This window comes from Nothobranchius furzeri, chromosome 6 (genome assembly GCF_043380555.1).
Source record: "Nothobranchius furzeri strain GRZ-AD chromosome 6, NfurGRZ-RIMD1, whole genome shotgun sequence".
NCBI lineage: Eukaryota > Metazoa > Chordata > Actinopteri > Cyprinodontiformes > Nothobranchiidae > Nothobranchius > Nothobranchius furzeri.
Window position 1 is genome coordinate 22,898,074 of NC_091746.1, and position 18,462 is coordinate 22,916,535.

Below are 18,462 nucleotides of genomic sequence, written 5' to 3' on the forward strand. Positions count from 1 at the left end.
ACTGCTGCTTCATTCTGCAGCAGACGTGGGGAACCCAGCGTAGCTCTAACCGGTATATTTATGGCTGAAAGTAAAAAAAACAGGCTTGATTTGTTCAAGTTTTATTGTTTGTGCCTTGCAGTTGAGGCGGTGAGATTGTGTTCATTTGCCTGGTAAATAAAGGCGTGACTTCCTGGTTTTCTGCACCAGTCCCACCAGTTTTGTATGAAAGCTTTCGGTTAACCACCGCAGTGGGACACTTGATCAAAGATCAGGGTTAAACTCTTGTAAACTTCAGATTTTCTGACTCCACGGGGAAACGTCTTTTCTAAACGTACATTTTCACATCAAATAGATCATTTAAATAAGTTAGAAAAAACTAGCGTGAAGAAACGGGAGGTGCCAAAATGTTATTTACAATAAAACTCATAAAATACCACAAAACTCATTAAACCAACATTAATTCAGTACAAAGTGACATCCCCTAAAAACGACAGGTGACAGCTGAAAGTCTTCTCAGAAGTGGAGGTGGGAAAAGAGTTTCCGTGGAAAGTCGGGGTCCACCCGTTTTCCCATCAGGAGCTGCTCGGGGGTTGTGTCTCTGAGGGGAGATTTGTTCTCCTTTTGTACGACGAGACCGCCGTAACACTTCCTACACACCGCTTGGTACTTGTCAGCGCCGCCGATCACTTCCACCTGCAGCACAAAACAGATCTAAAGTAATCTCACCTTTAATCTGTGTGAAAACTGGATTAAGATCATTCTGCACAAACTCCTCCCGACTCACCGTAACCTCCAACCCAGAGGTTACGGTCCTCACCTCCTTCTCTGCTCCTATCCTCTTGGTGTAGGCGGCGTCTTTGTAACACTGCATGCAGACGGCGTGGAGCTTCACCACGCTCTCCGCCAGAGGAACCAGGTTCAAGATGTTCCCAAACGGCTAGAAGAGCACAAAGAAATCCGTGTTCAGGACATGGTCACAGACCTAGAAGCACTTCAGATGATTTTAGGATTGTAACAAATGTTTGGTAGTTAAGGAAAAAGCTTCTTTAGAAAATAAATTCTAAATAATCATCAGATTCAGAGCTAATCCTGAGACTGTTGAAGAAAATAATCTGACAGGAAACCAGACCCAAGATTGCAGAAACGCACAAAACAAAAGCAGAAATAAGAGATGTTTAGGACTGAAGCAGCGAACCCAGGAACGCGTGATGGCCGACTACAATCAGCACCGCTGTGTGAAGAATCATCCACGTGAGAGCTGCTCGTCAGGCATGTGCTCAAGTATGAACGCCGTCCGTGTGCCAGAGTTAACGTGGCTGAAGTGTGGTGGAGCTACTGTGGTGCTAGAAGTCTTAACCGTAGCGCTGCCCTGGCAGGCAGGCAGGCAGGCGTTGCCCCAGCCGGCAGGCAGGCAGGCATTGCCCCAGCAGGGGTTACCCAGGTAAACCAGGTGAGAATAATTCAGCTACGTTACATCCATCTGCTACAGGTTTGGTGCAGTTATTCATCCTGTGTTTTCAGAACTAAGGCGTTCCATTTAGTCTAGTTTAAATGTTTAACGCACATTTATAGCTGCATGAATGTTAGTCGGAGTGTTATCAGCCCCTGAAATTCCAAACATTTAATTATTCAGGTGAGGTTTAATAGAATAGATCGATTTAAAGTAGGTTAAATAAAGACTTAGTAAAATTAACAGCTTTTCAAATCCAACGGATTCACTTTAAAAGTGTAGGAAGCCGCTCAAACTGGTGAGGGCTCCTGACCCAAAGCCTGAGCTTCCAGGCAGAAACAAAGCCAGACTCATCTGTACTAAACTAGAATCTAAATAAACGACTTTGTATTTTTATTTTTTAAACTAAAATCTGAGTAAAGTATTGGATCGGTTTTGCCGATACTGGACCTCATTGTACTGGCATTGGATTGGAAGTCAGTGGCATCGCACATCACTACTGCTCATGCAGGTTGCTCCAGTCCTGATGCTCACCTTCCTCTGGAAGGTTCCGTCCAAAGCTGCCACGATGATCGTCTTCCCTAAATTAGCCATCTCCTCACAGAACTCCACGGTGTCTGGAAACTGGAAAACAAGGTAAGGAGCAGCTTCATCAGTGATGAATCGCACATTTCAGGCGTCCCGGTCTTTACTAAATGATGTTCAGCTTTCGCCAGAACAGGAAAGCGTGCAGGACACGTTCAAACTTACAAACTGGCCTTCGTCGATGCCGATGACGCAGGCCTGCAGCGCCAGGGACCGAACATCTCCCAGACAGTTGGCTGGTACAGCCTCCATGGTGTTTCTGTTCAAGAGCAGGATGGAAAACAGCTTCTTATACATCATACAAGCAATGAGTCTGCATACTTTTACAGTTCTGCTTATTTTGTGCACAAAGAAGGTAGATTGTTCTAATTAAACAAAAGTGAATAAAACACAGATGCTTACTTGTCGTGCGTGGCCATGCCCGTGTCAGAATATCGAGTGTCTCTGGCATATTTGACCACTAAACATTTATACTGGGCGACCTGGAAACGACGAACTCTCCTCATCAGCTCGGTGCTGCAAACAGAAAACAGGCTGAGTTTTCTACAGAATACCATCTACAGCCTCGTGCTGAAGGTTCGGCCTCCAGCTGGCACTCTGGATCAAAGGAAGTGGCACGCCTAAAAGCTGTCTGCAGCAGATGAACTGTCCATAAAGCCAAGCAGCTGACATTGGAATAGAAGAGATGCATCCTCTTTCTGCTGTGATTCAGGTTTCATTCACCATTTAAATCAGGCTAAACTGTTGCTGAACACTACACACACACACACACACACACACTAAAGAGAAAACAGATGAGGGATGACTTGTTCCCAGTAAACCTGATGTAAAGCTAGTCCGACCTGTCATCACGAAGTGGAGTTAAAGTCATGCTTTTTGATGCCAAACGTCTAAAAAATAAAACGAGTCAGAACAGGACTAATGTGGGCCAAGAGCAGCTGGATAAAGAGGAACAATTGGCGGGAGGGTGACACAGCTGATAACTAATCAAGAACTCAGGAAGGCCGTGAGTGAATCAACTCACCTTTTGCCTGAAAACATCGGTCCGAAGATGATCTGAAAGCAACAGAGGGTCTATTTTAAGTGTCAGGAAGAGCCGATTTAATGGCTTCATAACCTGTTATCCCCAGTTCTTGTCTGAGCTCATTTACTCTTACTGACCTGGATTTGTCCTCGTGCTTTTCTCGGTGAGTTTGGAAAAATCATCGGAGAATCAATGGGATCCATTTTAATATCAAGAATTAAAAGATAAATAGAGTAAAAAACAAAACATGTAGAAAGCTTCTAAACTACAAACAATGCGCCGCGCAAACGGAAGAGAGACTTTGAATGCGCGCGCCAAGTAGCTGATGTTGGCGGATTTATTAGCAAACTATCCACCAATGGGCGTAACGTCACGTGACATCAACAACCAATCAGCTTAGCTGTAAACAAAGCTTTGCTAGTGGTACTGACCAATAATCGCGAGAAGCGCCATAACAGTTTGGCTTAACTTTATTGACAACATTTTAAGTTTACAAAAGTACAGGGACAAAAGGAAGATAAAAGCACACAGAAGCTAAAACCATGGACATAGATGATCATCTTGTAGATGTTAACTCACTTGTTGTACCCGCTCGAAAACGAGATGGTACGTCTCAAGCTAAAAATAAGTTTATACATACATTAAACGAAGAAAGTAAGCTTTAACCACCGGCTTTAACGTGCATAATTACATTTACAAAATCGTTTCTGTAGTTTTTGAAGGACAGGTGCAAACAAACATGAATAGAAAGGAGAACTTTTTTCAGATTACATGTATTTCACATAATTGCACTTATTGGTCAATAAGATGCATATAAAATAATTATTTTTAAAGATGCCTCATGCTTTCACTTCCCTAGTGTCTCTTCTCCATGGTGCCGCGTTTCCAGACACTCCACAGTTAATGAACGTTTCACCAGAGGCAGGTTCTCTTTGAATGAAGATCAAAAAGGGTCGCTGTGTTTGCACAGTAGATCATTAGACTAAAGTTCAGATTTTCCGCAAGTGTTGGTTGGACTTTTCCTGTGGATCCACTGGACTAAAATGAAGAAAGAGGTAAGAGTTTAAACAAAAGTGTTTTCTCATTTTATTTTGTATCAGATTGTTAAAGGCAACCAATAAGCTTCATACAGGTTAATGAAAGAGACCATCTGATAGCTGACAGGAGGTATTTGTGTGGCGCCTTCTTAGGGTTCTACAACCCCCCAAGGCGCTTCACAACACAGTCAGTCACTCACCCATTCACATCATCATTGTGTCAAATTATATTCAGAATCTTTTACATCAATATCAGATGATTTTATCAGAAATAAAGATCTGGGGTCTCATTTATCAAACATTGCGTAGAATCCTTACTAAAACCGTACTTAAAATGTACTTACGCCAAGTAGGTTTGTGATCTATCAAACATGGAGTACACACAGCTGCACACAATCTCCGCTTCATAAATCGGAGACTAACGAGAATGTTTCTCAGCTGCATTTTAGTCACATCCCACCCTCACCACGCCCACTTACTGCCATAAATAGTCAGTGCAAAGTGCCTTGTGGATCTCATGCATATACATAAGCCGGCTTGTTGCAGCATTTCGATCACGACCGCAGATCAAGGAAGTGCTATTTCACAAGCAGAAGTTGAGGTGCCTTTGGGTGAGGTGGAGAAATGAAACGAAATGCTTTTGCAAAACAAATAAGAGAAAATCCACGGAGTGGCACAGCGTTGCTGAAGCCGTCAATGCTGAGTTCTTTAGGGAGATCTGTGGCGGATAAAAAAAATATGATCCGATCAGGATTTGATCCCCAGACGCGCGTGCCAACCAGTCACCCAAACGGAGATCTCCCCTGTACAAGTAACCAGGGCGCATGATCAATCGGGTCACAGTGACAGGACACACACACTGTCACAGACGCATGACATTCTGTCTCAATCTGTCCCTCGGCTGATATTCTGCATTCCGTATTCTGCGCTTCAGGCTGTGTGTATGCGTGTGTGCGTGTGTGTGTGTGTGCGCGTGAGTGTGTGCGTGTGGGGGTCTTGTCCTGTGTGAAAACGAAGCATTTCAAGTGGTAATGCTGCAGGATTTCATAATTTTATCCTTCTCAGCAGCAGCACTGCAGGTGCTCTCCACATCCACAATGTGCGTAAGCCAGGTCCTTAGTCAACTTAAAGTTGCGCACATTTTTCCGCAAAGTTTTCTTTCATAAATCCCAAAGTTTGCGTGGAAAGTTGCTTACGCAGTTTTCCGACCTTGTTTTGTGCGTAAGCAAGCTTGACAAATGAGGCCCCAGGATTGTATTTAACCAGCTTGAAAGCCGTGCGATCATAAGAATAAAGTTTACAGTAAGATAAAACTTGAATGCCCCAAAAGGAGCATCTTGGTTTAAATACAGAGCTAAAATTTACAAATGAATTCATCAGGATCTGAAAGCCTTTATTGGCACTCAAGCAGATAGAAAGAGTTGGATGTTTGGTGAAATCTCAGAATACTGACCTAGCCCATTACATTTGTCCTCACAGTCTGACAGAAAGGTGAAGGCCAAGGTCAGCTTTACCTATTGTGTAATATAATATAATATAATATAATATAATATAATATAATATAATATAATATAATGTTTTGTAACGTAACGTAACATATAATATAATATCATATTATATTATATACAGTGATCCCTCGTTTCTCGCGGTAGATGCGTTCCAGACCTGGCCGCGATAGGTGAAAATCCGCGAAGTAGGGACACCATATTTACAGTATTTATTTAACAGGTACATATTCAGTATTCAGACTTTCAAAGCCCTCCCTTTACATAGAAGAATATTTTTACTTGTTTTTTTTATAGTTTTATTACAAAAAGTGCATTTTATGATGAAATTGATGAAAAAAACAGGAATTTCTTGATATTTCGCATAGAAAAATACCGCGAATCGGTGAAAAATTCCGCGAATCAGCGAATTTCCCTTGAATAAGGCTCCAAAGAAAAAATCCGCGAAGTCGTGAATCCACGATAAATGAACCGTGAAGTAGCGAGGGATCACTGTAATTTACAAACATCTAACAATCAAACCAGTATAATCTACTAGTAAAAGCTGATGGAGTTAAAAACACTATTTGGGGGTGCTATTTTTCTTGACTTAACAAAAGCTTTTGATCTTGTAGACCATTATCTACTTTTCGACAAATGCTATTGGTCTATCAAGGTTGTATCTTTTGTGGTTTAATTCTTATTTTCATCATCATTCTGAATTAGTTTCTTTTGGTGTTTCTGAGTCCAACACGAGACGAGTCATTAGGGGTGTTCCCCAAGGTTCTTCACTTGGACCGTTACTATTTTCAATTGTCATCAATGGTTTACCAAGGTGTTGCAGCTCCTGTTCCGTTCAGTTGTACACAGATGACACGGTCTTAGATTGTTCTAAGCCAAGTAAATCTACACGATTCTCATACAGCTTCATTTTGATGAAGTGCAGCTCTGACTAGCTCAGAACAAACTTCTTCTAAATTAATCAAAAACGTGTTCCATGTTGTTCCATAGAAGAAGTGTTTACTCTGGTATCGATGGGACTCTTAATCTGCACTTTTTGGATTTCACTGCAGTACATTCTTCTGCTAAATATTAATATTTAGGAGTTTGGCTTGAGCCAGAGTTGTCTTTTAAATATCATATTGACATGATATGTCATAAGGTCACACATTGTTTAAACTGACAGTATGTAAGCGGATTGTCACTCAGCTTCTGCTGCCGATTATTGATTATGCAGATATGTTGAATCAAAACTCTACGGCTGCTAGCCTGCGATCCCTTGATGTTGACTACAAAAGCTTATGTCGCTTTGCTTTACGGTGTCCTTTCAATACTCATCATTGTTAGTAGTCTGAATGCTTGGTTGCCCTTAAAAGCTAGACATCAATTTCATTGGTTGATATTTATTTTTAAATGTATCTATTTTGATTTTCCATCTTATCTGAAAGTTTTGCGGGTTCCCATTGATTCCTTGTATTCCACCCGTCTAACCGATCATCCATCGGTTGTTGTTCCTCGTTTTGAAAAGGAGGTGGGGAGATTCTCCTTTAGCGTTAAAGCTCCTCATGACTGGAATAAGTTACCTACCGAATTAAGGTCCATGTCGTCACTTCGTCCATTTAGTTGCAATATTTATGTTCACGTGAAGCCGATCTGTGACTGCTATGACTCTAATGATGAATTTGTGTATTTGTTTGGTGCATTGCTGTTTTTTGTTGCCAATTATTCTCAATTAGTTTGGATGTAAATTTATGTATATATGATGTTAGTGAAATGTCCTTTTTTGCTTGGAGTGACTCGCAGCAGTTTTATTTTTAATTTTTATCTTTTATTAATTTTTTTTATTTCTGAAGTTTTATTTATTTGTTATTGTTGTCATTTTATTGTAGGTATATTGTATTTAATTAACTCTGCCATCTTATTCTTTATCGGTTGTGTGGAAGGAGGACCTGCTCGACAACGAGATGTTACATCTCAAGCAGTTTATCCTCCTGAAAAACACAAGTTAAATAAATGAATAAATATTTGCTTATTTGTTTGTCATTTAGGCAAAATGTTATTTCTCATTAACAGTTATTTTAAAACATCACAGTCAACAAGGGTAAAGAGATAAATACATTTCAAGAAAGTAACAGGTCAAGTGTATCAAAGGTTTATAAATATATAAATGTGTATGCATGTAATTTGATACCGTTTTCGATTAGTGAAATACCAAATGTAACTGAGTTTGAAGGAACACAACATTATTTATTGACTAGTTTGCTGATTATTTGTAGCTCATGAGAGACAGACACTCGCAGTGAGTGGGTTTGAGCAACAGGGGGCGCTGTGTGCCGCGTGTTTACTCCCCCCGGTGGTGTTTAGCATCGCTGCGTGCTTTCATGGCCGAGCGGCTCACGAGTATTTCTGTCAACTAGGAGCTGGAGAAGCAGTATTCACCCAGCAGGTGGTCCCACAGGATGGCGGCAGACGACGTGATCAAGGCCCACGTAAAAGCTTTAAAGGAAGGTCGGTTTGTTTTCAAGCAAGACGCAAATTTTTTACACCGAGCATAAAGTAGAATAGTTAAGCTAGCAGCGCAGGGAACAGGTGTTGTGCCAAATGTTGTATACCCTTTAAAAGTCTACGAGGGAAACGTTTTCCTAAATGCCGTACTCCCTCAGGTACCACGCTGTTTATTCATTCAGATTCAAATGTTTGGGCGGTTAGGGTTGATCTTGGGCCATTTTTATTCAGTTCATATCATTTATATCATTTATTCTATATAGTTAGATTTAAAGTCTCTCTCTCTCTCTCTCTCTCTCTCTCTCTCTCTCTCTCTCTCTCTTTCTCTCTCTCTCTCTCTCTCTCTCTCTCTCTCACACACACACACACACACACACACTTGTCCCTGTATCCTCGTGAGAACCCTCCATTGACTTCCATTCATTTTTGGGCCTCCACTTTCCCATACCCTAAAACCACGTATGTTGTCATGTTGTGGACAACAGGATGTCCCCACAATGTGGAAATGTCCACACACTATGGTTAAAGGTAAAAATGTGTCCATATAAAGACAAGTACACACACACCTGTCATATGAGAAAGATGACCTTTATTTGCTCATTATTAGGCGTCATAGATCCACATTTGTTGACGCAGCCGTTCCCAACCTTTATCCAGAGGGAATAAAAAGTTCTTTCATACTTATTTTTCCTCTAAGTGATTCATCCCTAGCTATAGTCATCTTTACCTGTCATTATGATTGATATTCTCTTTATTTCAGGTACGGCGCAAGCTCGTGGTCTGGCTCAGACTTTACTCGACGTTCCTTACGGAGATGGAGATGGAGAGAAAATGGATGTGTACATCCCCAGCACCAACTCCTTAGGTACAAACATGCTGTCAGCTTGCGTCATACGTGACACTAAACGTCTTCATCCTGTCTCTTTCAGACGTTAACCTTGTTATTTACATTCACGGAGGCTACTGGCAGTTTCTCAGGTAAACCCTGGTGACCTCAGGAAAGTCTTTACATTTCATTTGTGTATTTAGATGTCCTGTTCGGGTTTTACGTTAATCTGTCTAGCAAAGAAGAGTCTGGATTCATGGCCGTTCCGCTCATCGGAAAGGGTGTAGTTGTGGTTGCCGTTGGTTACGACATCGCGCCCAAAGGTAGCCCTTTTCATTTCTGTTCCTGTGGAAATCAGGAAGGTTTAAGGGATGATGTGAACAGGTCAGCTGTCTGCTTCGCCTCACTTTTAGGTGACATGGACCTGATGGTGTCACAGGTTCGCAGGAGCATCGTTTCCGTCGTGCAGCAGTATTCTCACATCAGGTAACGCATTTATATTTCATATTCGGGTAAAGGCTTTTATAAATTGAGGGTCATTGAGGTCCTTCTGCTCTTTCAATTAGTGGTCTTTACCTGTGCGGCCACTCTGCTGGGGCTCACCTGGCCGCGATGGTGCTCTCCACCGACTGGTCTCAGCACAGCCTTGCTCCACAGATCAAAGGTCACAGATGGAAGTGGATGCTTAGCTTCAGTGTGAAGCAGGAAGAACAAAACCAGTTTTTCTTTTATGTTCTCCAGGTGCTTTCCTTGTGAGTGGTATATACGACCTCCTGCCCATCCTGCCCACCTACGTCAATGAGCCCCTGAAGATGACAGAGTAGGTACCTGCAGTAACTAGGAGCATATTAAAGGGGCATTATGGAAGTTTGACAGCCAAAACGTGTATAGAAATAATAAATTTCTTCTTCATACATTCTCCTGCAATGCCCTGGTCCTATAGAATGAGCCCTGGCGTTTTTACTGTGATTGCCTGTTTTTCTGTAAAATCACAGAAAAAGAGAGATGCTCGGGTCGAGCAGGCTGCTTCATGCGTGTTCACGCTCAGGCATAGCCCGTAGCATTTGCCATCAGTAGCTTTAGCAGCAGAGAGAGAGGTAGTGCCAACTCAGTGACTTTGCCGCTGTTCCTAACGCCTAGTGATGAACCTAGCTACATTTCTGAGGACCCTTAGCTACTTTCTTCTAGATATTTCTTGCAAATTAGCAACAAAATAGCCATTTTCGCTTTGAACTGTTCTTTGAACGTTTCAGCTGTCATCAAGGATATAAAAGCTACAGATACAAAATACATCACTGGTGCTTTAGCTCATCTGGTAAGACGTTGGACTTTCATGCAGAAGACCCAGGGTTCGAATCTGGATGTGACCTTAGTTTGTTTAGAGTTTCTTTTTTACATTATTGGTATATTTTTTTACAGTAAGATGCCCAAATTTTTATTTGAGACTCGCCAAACGGCATTGAATTCACAGATAAAAAGATGTGGGTTCAATTTTCAGTTTGGAACAATTTTTCAAGCAAGGGAAGGGAATGATCTGAGCATGCAGGAGGACTGACCCATCATAAACCTTTGTCGGCTGTGCTGAAGAGAAAGGTACAGAACCAAATTATTTAATTAATTAGCTGCGTGTTCTCCTGTCCTCTGTCCTCCGGGCCACACACACACACGGGACTGTCTCAGCTGTTATTTTCGTTAAGGAGTGTGCACGTACAGCATGCGCGCCTCGTGCACGAGCCTACTATTGAAGCTGCCATTACGCTTTTGGCCTGAGGGGGCAATCGCGAGCATAAAAATTCAAAACTCTGTACAGTCCCTTTAAGGACCTGTTTTCTAGTACTTGGATTTCAGCAGAAATCGTCCACAGTATGTAGATGGAAGTGTAATTCTGAAGGTTGGAAGGAGGACAAAGGCACTTCTCTTGGGGACATTTCTACCCTGCTATGTTTGGGCCCTGATTCCTGCAGTGGGAACACACCTGTGGGAAGAATGGCATCTAGATCCTGAAAACAGTTCCTGAGGGGGGATGTGCTTCTTTGTCTACAATCGCCAAACCTTCAGTTAGGGTCCTACAGAACAAGCAGCGGAGACGAGCTTCATCACATGGTGGCCAAGCTCAGTCTTACGCCGGGGACACACCGGCCGCGGAAGCGCCGCGAAGCGCCGCGAAGCGCCGAGAAGCGAATCGCTCACGAAATTCGGCCGCTGCTCGCCGCTCCTCAGTTCAGATCAGACGCGCCCCAGTCGAGGCGCGCCTCGGCTCAGCTGTAGTTTTTCTTTTAAACACCTGGTGTCCTCCATTTCCTCTCTGCCTTTTCTCAGCTCTTTTCCTCTACGTTTTGAGTGTTTGTACGCGTGTGCGTGTGTTTGTGTGTGTGTGCGCGTGTGTGTGTGTGTGTATGAACCTATGGTATGAGTTGTTTCTGCCAGTTGAATCTCTTGGAACCCGCTCCAATTCTGCAGCTGTATCCTAGCAGTTTCTTCCGAAATGGGTACGTAAATAACCCTGATTTTCGGGGGTCGTACAGCTCATTGTGTTTCTCAACTTCCATAATTCATTTAAAGTCATCCATCCTAACTGCTTGCCTCAGACTTTCTGCCTCTCTGTCCTGTTTGCTCCGGAAAAAAGACACCCAAAACCACAACCCCCTTCACGTGGTCACACACTCACTCAAGTTCGATGTGTGTGTGTGTTCGTGTGGTTTTTCTGCAGTGTCTGTTTACGAACACATTTGACTATTGCGGAATTTTATTTTGAAATGCTTTATTTTGTTAACTTTACCGGCCTGCCTCTTATGTCTAGGTTTGACTTCCTGCCAGAATTGACGCGATTCACCCGCAGCTCGCGAAAAAAATAGAGCCAACGCCGAAATGATCGCTGCACGGCGCGGGCTGGAGCGCCAGCGCGAGGCGATTCGCGGCGCTTCGGCGGCCCGTGTGGTCTATAGAATAGCTTAACAAGGGCGCCGAATGAAGGCGGTCGCATTTTCGCGGCGCTTCCGCGGCCAGTGTGTCCCCGGCGTTAGGGAGAGGAGCTTTGACACCCGGGAGGGACTGGGAGTAGAGCTGCTGCTCGTCCACATCAAGATGAGCCCCCAGGGGAGGTGGTTTCAGCGTGTCCTGCCAGCAGGAGGCCCCTGGGTGCGCCATTTGGAATCGTGGGATGTCCAAGGAAGAGCCCGACTTTCTCGCCTCTGGTGGTCTGGAAGGGCTCTCCTGCGATAGGCTGCAGGGTTTTTCTGTCTGCAGCCAGATGTTGAGGAGTCTTTTAAAGAAGATGCAAACTCATCACCATAAAAACCATTCTGTCCTGTTTTGCAACAACCGGGTTTCAGTTTGTTTTACAAAAGAACCTGAAAAATGTCAGACGAGTGCTTGTAAAACATCTTGTTGCATATATCGCCCTGTTAGACTGACTTTATATCTGTTGGCTCTTAAGCTCAGGTATCATAGGCTTCATAGGTTGTTATCCAGTTAGAACACACTTCTCATCAGCTGATCTACACCTGCTGTCACCACTTTTCATTATTCTAGAACAGAAGCAGACCTGCAACTTGTCTCATTTTAAAGTAAATATAAGGTAATTATTTGCTCTGTAATTATTTCCCCATATTTCAACACCATAGCTCAGATATGGAAGAATAAAGGAATTATAAAGTACCTGAAGAGATTTTATATCTAAAACAAATATCATTCTACTCATAACTTCTATATTTTTTTATATTTTTAACTAAATCATTTAGATGTTTCCCATCGAAAGTAATTCCTAAGAATTTATATGTGTGTAATTGTTCTGTTTCTGTACCAACTCATTTTTATAATAATTATAATGAGTCGACACAGGGCACATGCTGGCCTGGGAATGCCTAGCATTCCCTCGAGTGGAGCTGATGGGAGTTCTTTGTGAGAGGAGTTTGGGTTATGCCAGGTCTAGATAAACAGAGGAACAAACTCACTTTCATAACGCTTTCACATCAAATCTACAAGAAAATGAATATTTTTCTACATATTTGAGCGGATCAGTGTTTGTTCACGAAGCAGCTATAAGTTATATTGTTGCTTCAGTAAACAAAGACAAAACAACCCAGTCCTGCATAATAATGGTTACCAGTAAAAAGAGTTCATTAGTGCATTTTTCCCAAAATTCAATATTCTTAAACGTATAAGGGAGTTTTCCTCTCCCCTGTCGCTGCATGCGTGCTTAGTATGAGGACTGCTGTAAAGACTCTGACACTAGTCAGTGACTCGATGCGACCTGCTGGGTTCCTTATGTAGGAAACTTGTTGCTGATTGGCTTAATGACCTGACCTGTATTGGGCTGTGTGAAGGTCCTTGAGATGACTCTGGTCCTGATTTGGAGCTATAGAAATTAACCGAACTGAATTACAGGTATACAACAAAATTGCATTTGCTTCTGAAACTCAACAGTTTGTTTGCGTTCTCTTCTCCCCACTCAGAAATAGGACTGACCGTTGGTTTCAGATGATGTTGGAGAACCCTGCAGTTTCAGCTGTTATTCTTTGCCTGTGAACAGAGAGAGCGTTGTTGTGGATGTAAAGGTCATCGTCCGTTGAGCCAGTCGGAGCCTCACTCCTCTTGTCTGTTGTTGACAGGGAGGTGGCGGTGAGGAACAGCCCCAGCAGGCTGGTTCCCCAGCTTAAACTCTCCTCCTCCAGCTGTCAGATCGTCGTGGCTGTCGCCGAGAACGACTCACCAGAGTTTCGCAAGCAGTCCGAGGAGTACTTCCAAGTCAGTACAGCTGTGTTTTTAGAGCCCTTCACACTTGTAAATGAAATATTCTGGTAAAAAAATCATAAAAGCAGTCCATCAAACTCTCACTGGCACTGGTTTATTAGCCTTTCTAAAGCTGTAAAATGACTTTAGGCTGATTTCTTTTGCTTTTAATTTATATTGTAGAGAAATTTTTTTTCAGACCGCTGCAGTCGTAGCCAGGCGCCTCTTACATCAGCTCATGCTCCACGGTTGGAGATCAGTGGGACATTAGCTAAATGCTAACCCAAAGCTAATGGAGTTTTCTGGCCGTTTTTAGCTTGGTAGAGCGACTCCAAAGTGAAGGCACCTCCGGCCTGTTTAGTAACAAAATCATAACTAGGTAAGCTGACCAAGCATATCAGGCTTCGCTGGTCTACCGTGGTAAAAAATCCGTGAGGCCGCCATCATCGACGGTCCCGTCTCTGGGAGCATCGACTCAGCTCCCGAGTCCATGTCACACTCCTGGCCAAAGACAGGAATGTCAGCTACCGGCGCTGGGTCGACACGGAGCCAAGAGCAATGTCGCAGTACACCGGGACCATCGACAATGGCAGAATCACGGATCTTTCGCCGCTGAGAAGCAGCGAAGCCCGATAGCCTCCGCTATCCTCGGTCAGATATGCAGCTCTGGTTATCCAGCAGCCACACCCAACACGTTATCTTTCAACCCATCTTAGACCAAGCAGTTATGGTAAACACACAGAATTCCCCCTTATGCACCCTCCAGGACCCCCCTAAGGGTATAGAGCTGGTCCAGTGTTCTACGGCCAGGACGAAAACCATATTGCTCCTCCTGAATTCAAGGTTTGACAATCCGATGGACCCTCTTCTCCAGAACCCCCTGAATAGACCTTACCAGGGAGGCTCAGAAGTGTAACCCCCCTGTAGTTGGAACACACTCTGCGGTCCCCCCGTTTTAAGTAGGGGGGCCACCACCCCGGTCTGCCGGTCAAGTGGAACTGCCCCCGATGTCCACGCGATATTGCAGAGCCACGTCAGCCAACACAGCCCAATGGCATCCAGAGACTTAAGGAACTCCAGGCAGATCTCATCCAACCCAGAGCCTTGCCACCAAAGAGTGTTTTGACACCCTCAGTGACCTCAACCCTAGAGATATGAGAGTCCAACCCAAAATCCTCAGGCTCAGCTCCTTCACTGGAAGACGTGCCGGTAGGATTGAGGAGGTCTTTGAAGTATTCCGCTCACCGATCCACAACGTCCCGAGTAGAGGTCAGCAGCGCACCGTCCCCACGATAAACAGTGTTGATAGGGCACTGCTTTCCCCTCCTGAGGCGCTAGATGGTGGACCAGAATCTGCTCGAGGCCATGCGGAAGTCTTGCTCCATAGTCCCACCGAACTCCTCCCATGCTCGGGTTTTTGCCTCCACAACCACCCGAGCCTCATTCCTCTTGGACTGCCGGTACCTATCAGCAGCCTCTGGAGTCCCACAGGCCAAAAAGACCTGATGGGACTCTTTCTTCTGCTTGACAGCATCCCCAACCGCTAGTGTCCACCAGCGGGTTTGGGGGTTGCTGCCACGACAGGCACCGACGATCCTGCGGCCAAAGCTCTAGTCAGCCGCCTCAGCATTGAACAATATGTTTGAACACTGCCAGGTCTGACCGGCATCCTCCCCGACCATCTGAGCCAACTTGCCACCATGTAGTGGTCAGTTGACAGCATGTGGCCGCAGACCAGACAAAAGGACAACAAGTCGATCATCGAGCTGCGGCCTAAGGTATCCTGGTGCCAAGAGCACATATGGACACCTTTATGTCTAAACATGGTGTTCATTATGGACAATCCATGATAAGGACAAAAGTCAAATAACAAAACACTGCTCAGATTCAGATCAGGGGCGTTCCTCACATCCACACCTCTCCAGGTCTCGCTGTCGTTTCCCACGTGAGCGTTAAAGTCCCCCAGCAGAACGAGGGAGTCACCAGAAGGAGCGCTCTCCAGCACCCCCTCTAAGATCTCCAAAATGGTGGGTAGTCTGAACTGTAGTTTGGTGCATAAGCACAAACCACAGTCAGGACCCTTCCCCACGGCAGGAGGCTACTCTCTCATTCACTGGGGTAAACCCCAACTTACAGGTACCAAGATGGGGGCAACAAGTATGCCCACCCTTGCTCAGCGCCTCTCAGTGGGAGCAGCTCCAGAGTGGTTAAAAGTCTAACCCCTGTCAAGGAAATGAGTCCAACTATATCTAGTTGGAACTTTTCAACCTCGCACACCAACTCAGACTCCTCCCCATCAGAGAGGTGACATTCCACATGCCAAGAGCCAGCTTCTGTAGCCGAAGATCAGACTGCTAAGGTCCCCGCCCTTGGCTACCACCCGTCACACACTGCACCCGACCCCTTTGGCCCCTCCCACTACTTGTGAGCTCATGGGAAGGGGATCCAAGTTTCCTCTTTGGGCTGTGCCTGACCGGGCTCCATGGGTGAAAGTCTGGCCATCACGCACTCGCCAACGTGCCCCACCTCCAGGCCTGGCTTCAGAGGGGGACCCCGGTGACCCGCGTCCGTGTGAGGGAACAATGTTTCCATGTATATTTTTCTTCATAAGAGCTCTTTGGACTGCTCTTTGTCTGATCCCACACCTAGGACCTGTTTGCCATGGGTGACCCTAACAGAGGCAGAAAGCCTCAGACAACTTAGCTCCTAGGATCATTGGGACACTCAAACCCCTCCACCATGGTAAGGTGGCAGCCCAGGGAGGGGTGATATACTATGGCTTATAAAATATGGTATACTGTTGTATATGTTATACTATGGTATATCATATACCATGTATACCATAGTATATGGTATACCATAGTATATCAAATACTATGGTATATGTAAAATGGTATACTATGGTATATAATATACTATGATATACTATGGTATATGATATGCTATGGTATATAATAAATTATGGTTTACTATTGTATATAATGTACTATGGTATATATAATATGGTATACTATGGTATGGACTTGCATTCATTTTTTCATTCTTCCGGGGACCCATGAGCCAACCGGAAGGGGAGGAGACTTAGGCTCTCTATAGTTTGGTATAGAATGGTATATGATGGCATGATGTAATGTTAAACCTTTGATTCAAACATCCCCATAATTTTCTTGGCTCAGTAGCTTCTTTTTGCATGGTTCAATTATAAACTGGGACTAAAATGTGCTCTAAAGTGGTTGACCTGTCATTTAACGGGTTATGGGGCTGCGGTTTGCAGAAATGTAACTTCTCTCTATTATATTGAGTCATAATCATACATTTTGGGGAAAAATTAACATGTTTGATAATCTTTGCATTTAAACTTTCTTGTGAATAAATCCTTTTTTTCTTTCCTCTAGACATTGGAAGCAGCAGGACTGAACGTGACCCTGGAGGACGTGGTGAATACAGATCATTTTAGTATCATTGAGCAGCTGGTAAATGAGGAGTACCACCTGACCAAGGTATGAGCACCTGATTCTTAATAAACTAGAAATGTTTTTATCTGTTAAAGGGGTGCTCTTCCTCAACAACTCGGCTTCAGGCAGCATTATCGTACAAACCTCCAAGACCACGCATCATATTTAAAATGTCTCTGACCCCAAAGAAACAAAGGATATTAGATTTGTTTCAATGTGTCATCTGTTAGATGATTTAAAAGTGGTTTTGAAATCCATGAAAATGCTTTTAAAAGTTCTTGAACCTGTTGCTGATTTTGGTTTTTGATCAGCTTACAAAAGTGTGCCTAGGAAGGCTTTTCCATCTCTAAACTTCTACCCAAACATGACATGAATAAAGATAGTGCAAACAGTGGGGCTAGAAAGTATTTAGTCAGCCTCCAAATGTGCAGGTTCTCCCACTTACAAAGATGACAGGCCTGAAATCTTCATCATAGGTTTACCTCAACTATGAGAGACAAAATCCAGAAAATCACATTGTCTGATTTTTAAATTATTTATTTGCAAATTATGGTGAAAAATAAGTATTTGGTCTCCTACAAACAAGAAATATTTCTGCTGTCACAGACCTGTAACTTGTTCTGCAAGAGGCTGCTCTGTCCTCCACTCTTTACCTGTATTAATGTCACCTGTTTCTTTCTTTTTTGTCCTGATTTTCTCTGTAGCTCCTTGTGAAAATGATGGAGAAGAGCTGAAGTGTTTGACACCAGCAAGCTTCTGTATCACCACCGACCTTTGAACCCAGTCTTTGGGGACTGATGGGGATGAAATGTGTATTAAAAAGAGTTCTGTTCAATAAGCCAGTATCCTCTCTCTGGTCTAGTTTACTATCTGGGTAATTATTTTTCTAGCATCCATTGTGAATCGGGTATCCGACACGTGTAACTTCAAAGACAAAATAATGTGCCTGAATTATTTTTGAGCAAATTTCTCCATCTTTGTTCTGTTAAAAAGGAACAACTATTAGTGCAGTGTTATTGTCAGGAAACAGTTCAGTGCATAATAAATGACGTAGAGGTGATCATTGTCTCTGGCATGTTTCCAGAGTTCTGCAGATGGGTGTTTTGTGACAATCTGCAGCACGACAGACCGGCTTCCTCCCACAGTCCAAAAACATGACTTAGGTTCATCGGTCTCTCAAAATTGTCCTTAGGTGTGAGTGTGCTTGGTAGTTTGTCCTGTGTTGCCCTGCGATGTACTGGCAACCTGTCCAGGGTGTACCCCGCCTGCATGCCTGGAGACAGCAGGAGATAGGCACTGAAACCAGCCCCCCACCCCCCCACCCGGCGAGGATAAGAGGGTAAAGAAGATGGACGGATGGATGGATGGTAATGCTAAAACAGC

The 18,462-nt window shown here is 43.8% G+C and overlaps 2 protein-coding genes and 1 long non-coding RNA gene across 4 annotated transcripts; 1 reads left to right on the forward strand and 2 right to left on the reverse strand.

The window, feature by feature from the left end:
- Positions 1–272: 272 nt before the first annotated feature.
- On the reverse strand, positions 273–3,369 carry tk1 (thymidine kinase 1, soluble). 2 transcript variants are annotated; one of them, XM_015970141.3, is made up of 7 exons: positions 3,179–3,369; positions 3,042–3,073; positions 2,420–2,533; positions 2,183–2,276; positions 1,967–2,056; positions 800–919; positions 273–675 (listed from the first exon to the last, which is right to left on the reverse strand). In XM_015970141.3, the coding sequence occupies exons 1-7, from the start codon at positions 3,242–3,244 to the stop codon at positions 496–498; spliced, it is 696 nt and encodes a 231-aa protein (XP_015825627.3). In that variant the 5' UTR covers positions 3,245–3,369; the 3' UTR covers positions 273–495. The 2 variants fall into 2 exon arrangements, with proteins under 2 accessions (XP_015825627.3, XP_070408128.1); XM_070552027.1 differs by lacking the exons at positions 3,042–3,073; positions 3,179–3,369 and adding an exon at positions 2,860–2,963.
- A 126-nt stretch (positions 3,370–3,495) lies between these two features.
- On the reverse strand, positions 3,496–4,529 carry LOC139070268 (uncharacterized). The gene is made up of 2 exons (XR_011520807.1): positions 4,423–4,529; positions 3,496–4,079 (listed from the first exon to the last, which is right to left on the reverse strand). It is a non-coding gene; the product is annotated as an uncharacterized lncRNA (long non-coding RNA).
- Positions 3,955–18,136, forward strand: afmid (arylformamidase). Its single transcript, XM_015970154.3, has 11 exons — positions 3,955–4,096; positions 7,980–8,070; positions 8,828–8,932; positions 8,997–9,045; positions 9,131–9,216; positions 9,307–9,379; positions 9,460–9,557; positions 9,635–9,713; positions 13,504–13,639; positions 17,020–17,124; positions 17,784–18,136. The coding sequence occupies exons 1-11, from the start codon at positions 4,085–4,087 to the stop codon at positions 17,811–17,813; spliced, it is 864 nt and encodes a 287-aa protein (XP_015825640.3). The 5' UTR covers positions 3,955–4,084; the 3' UTR covers positions 17,814–18,136.
- Positions 18,137–18,462: the final 326 nt, after the last annotated feature.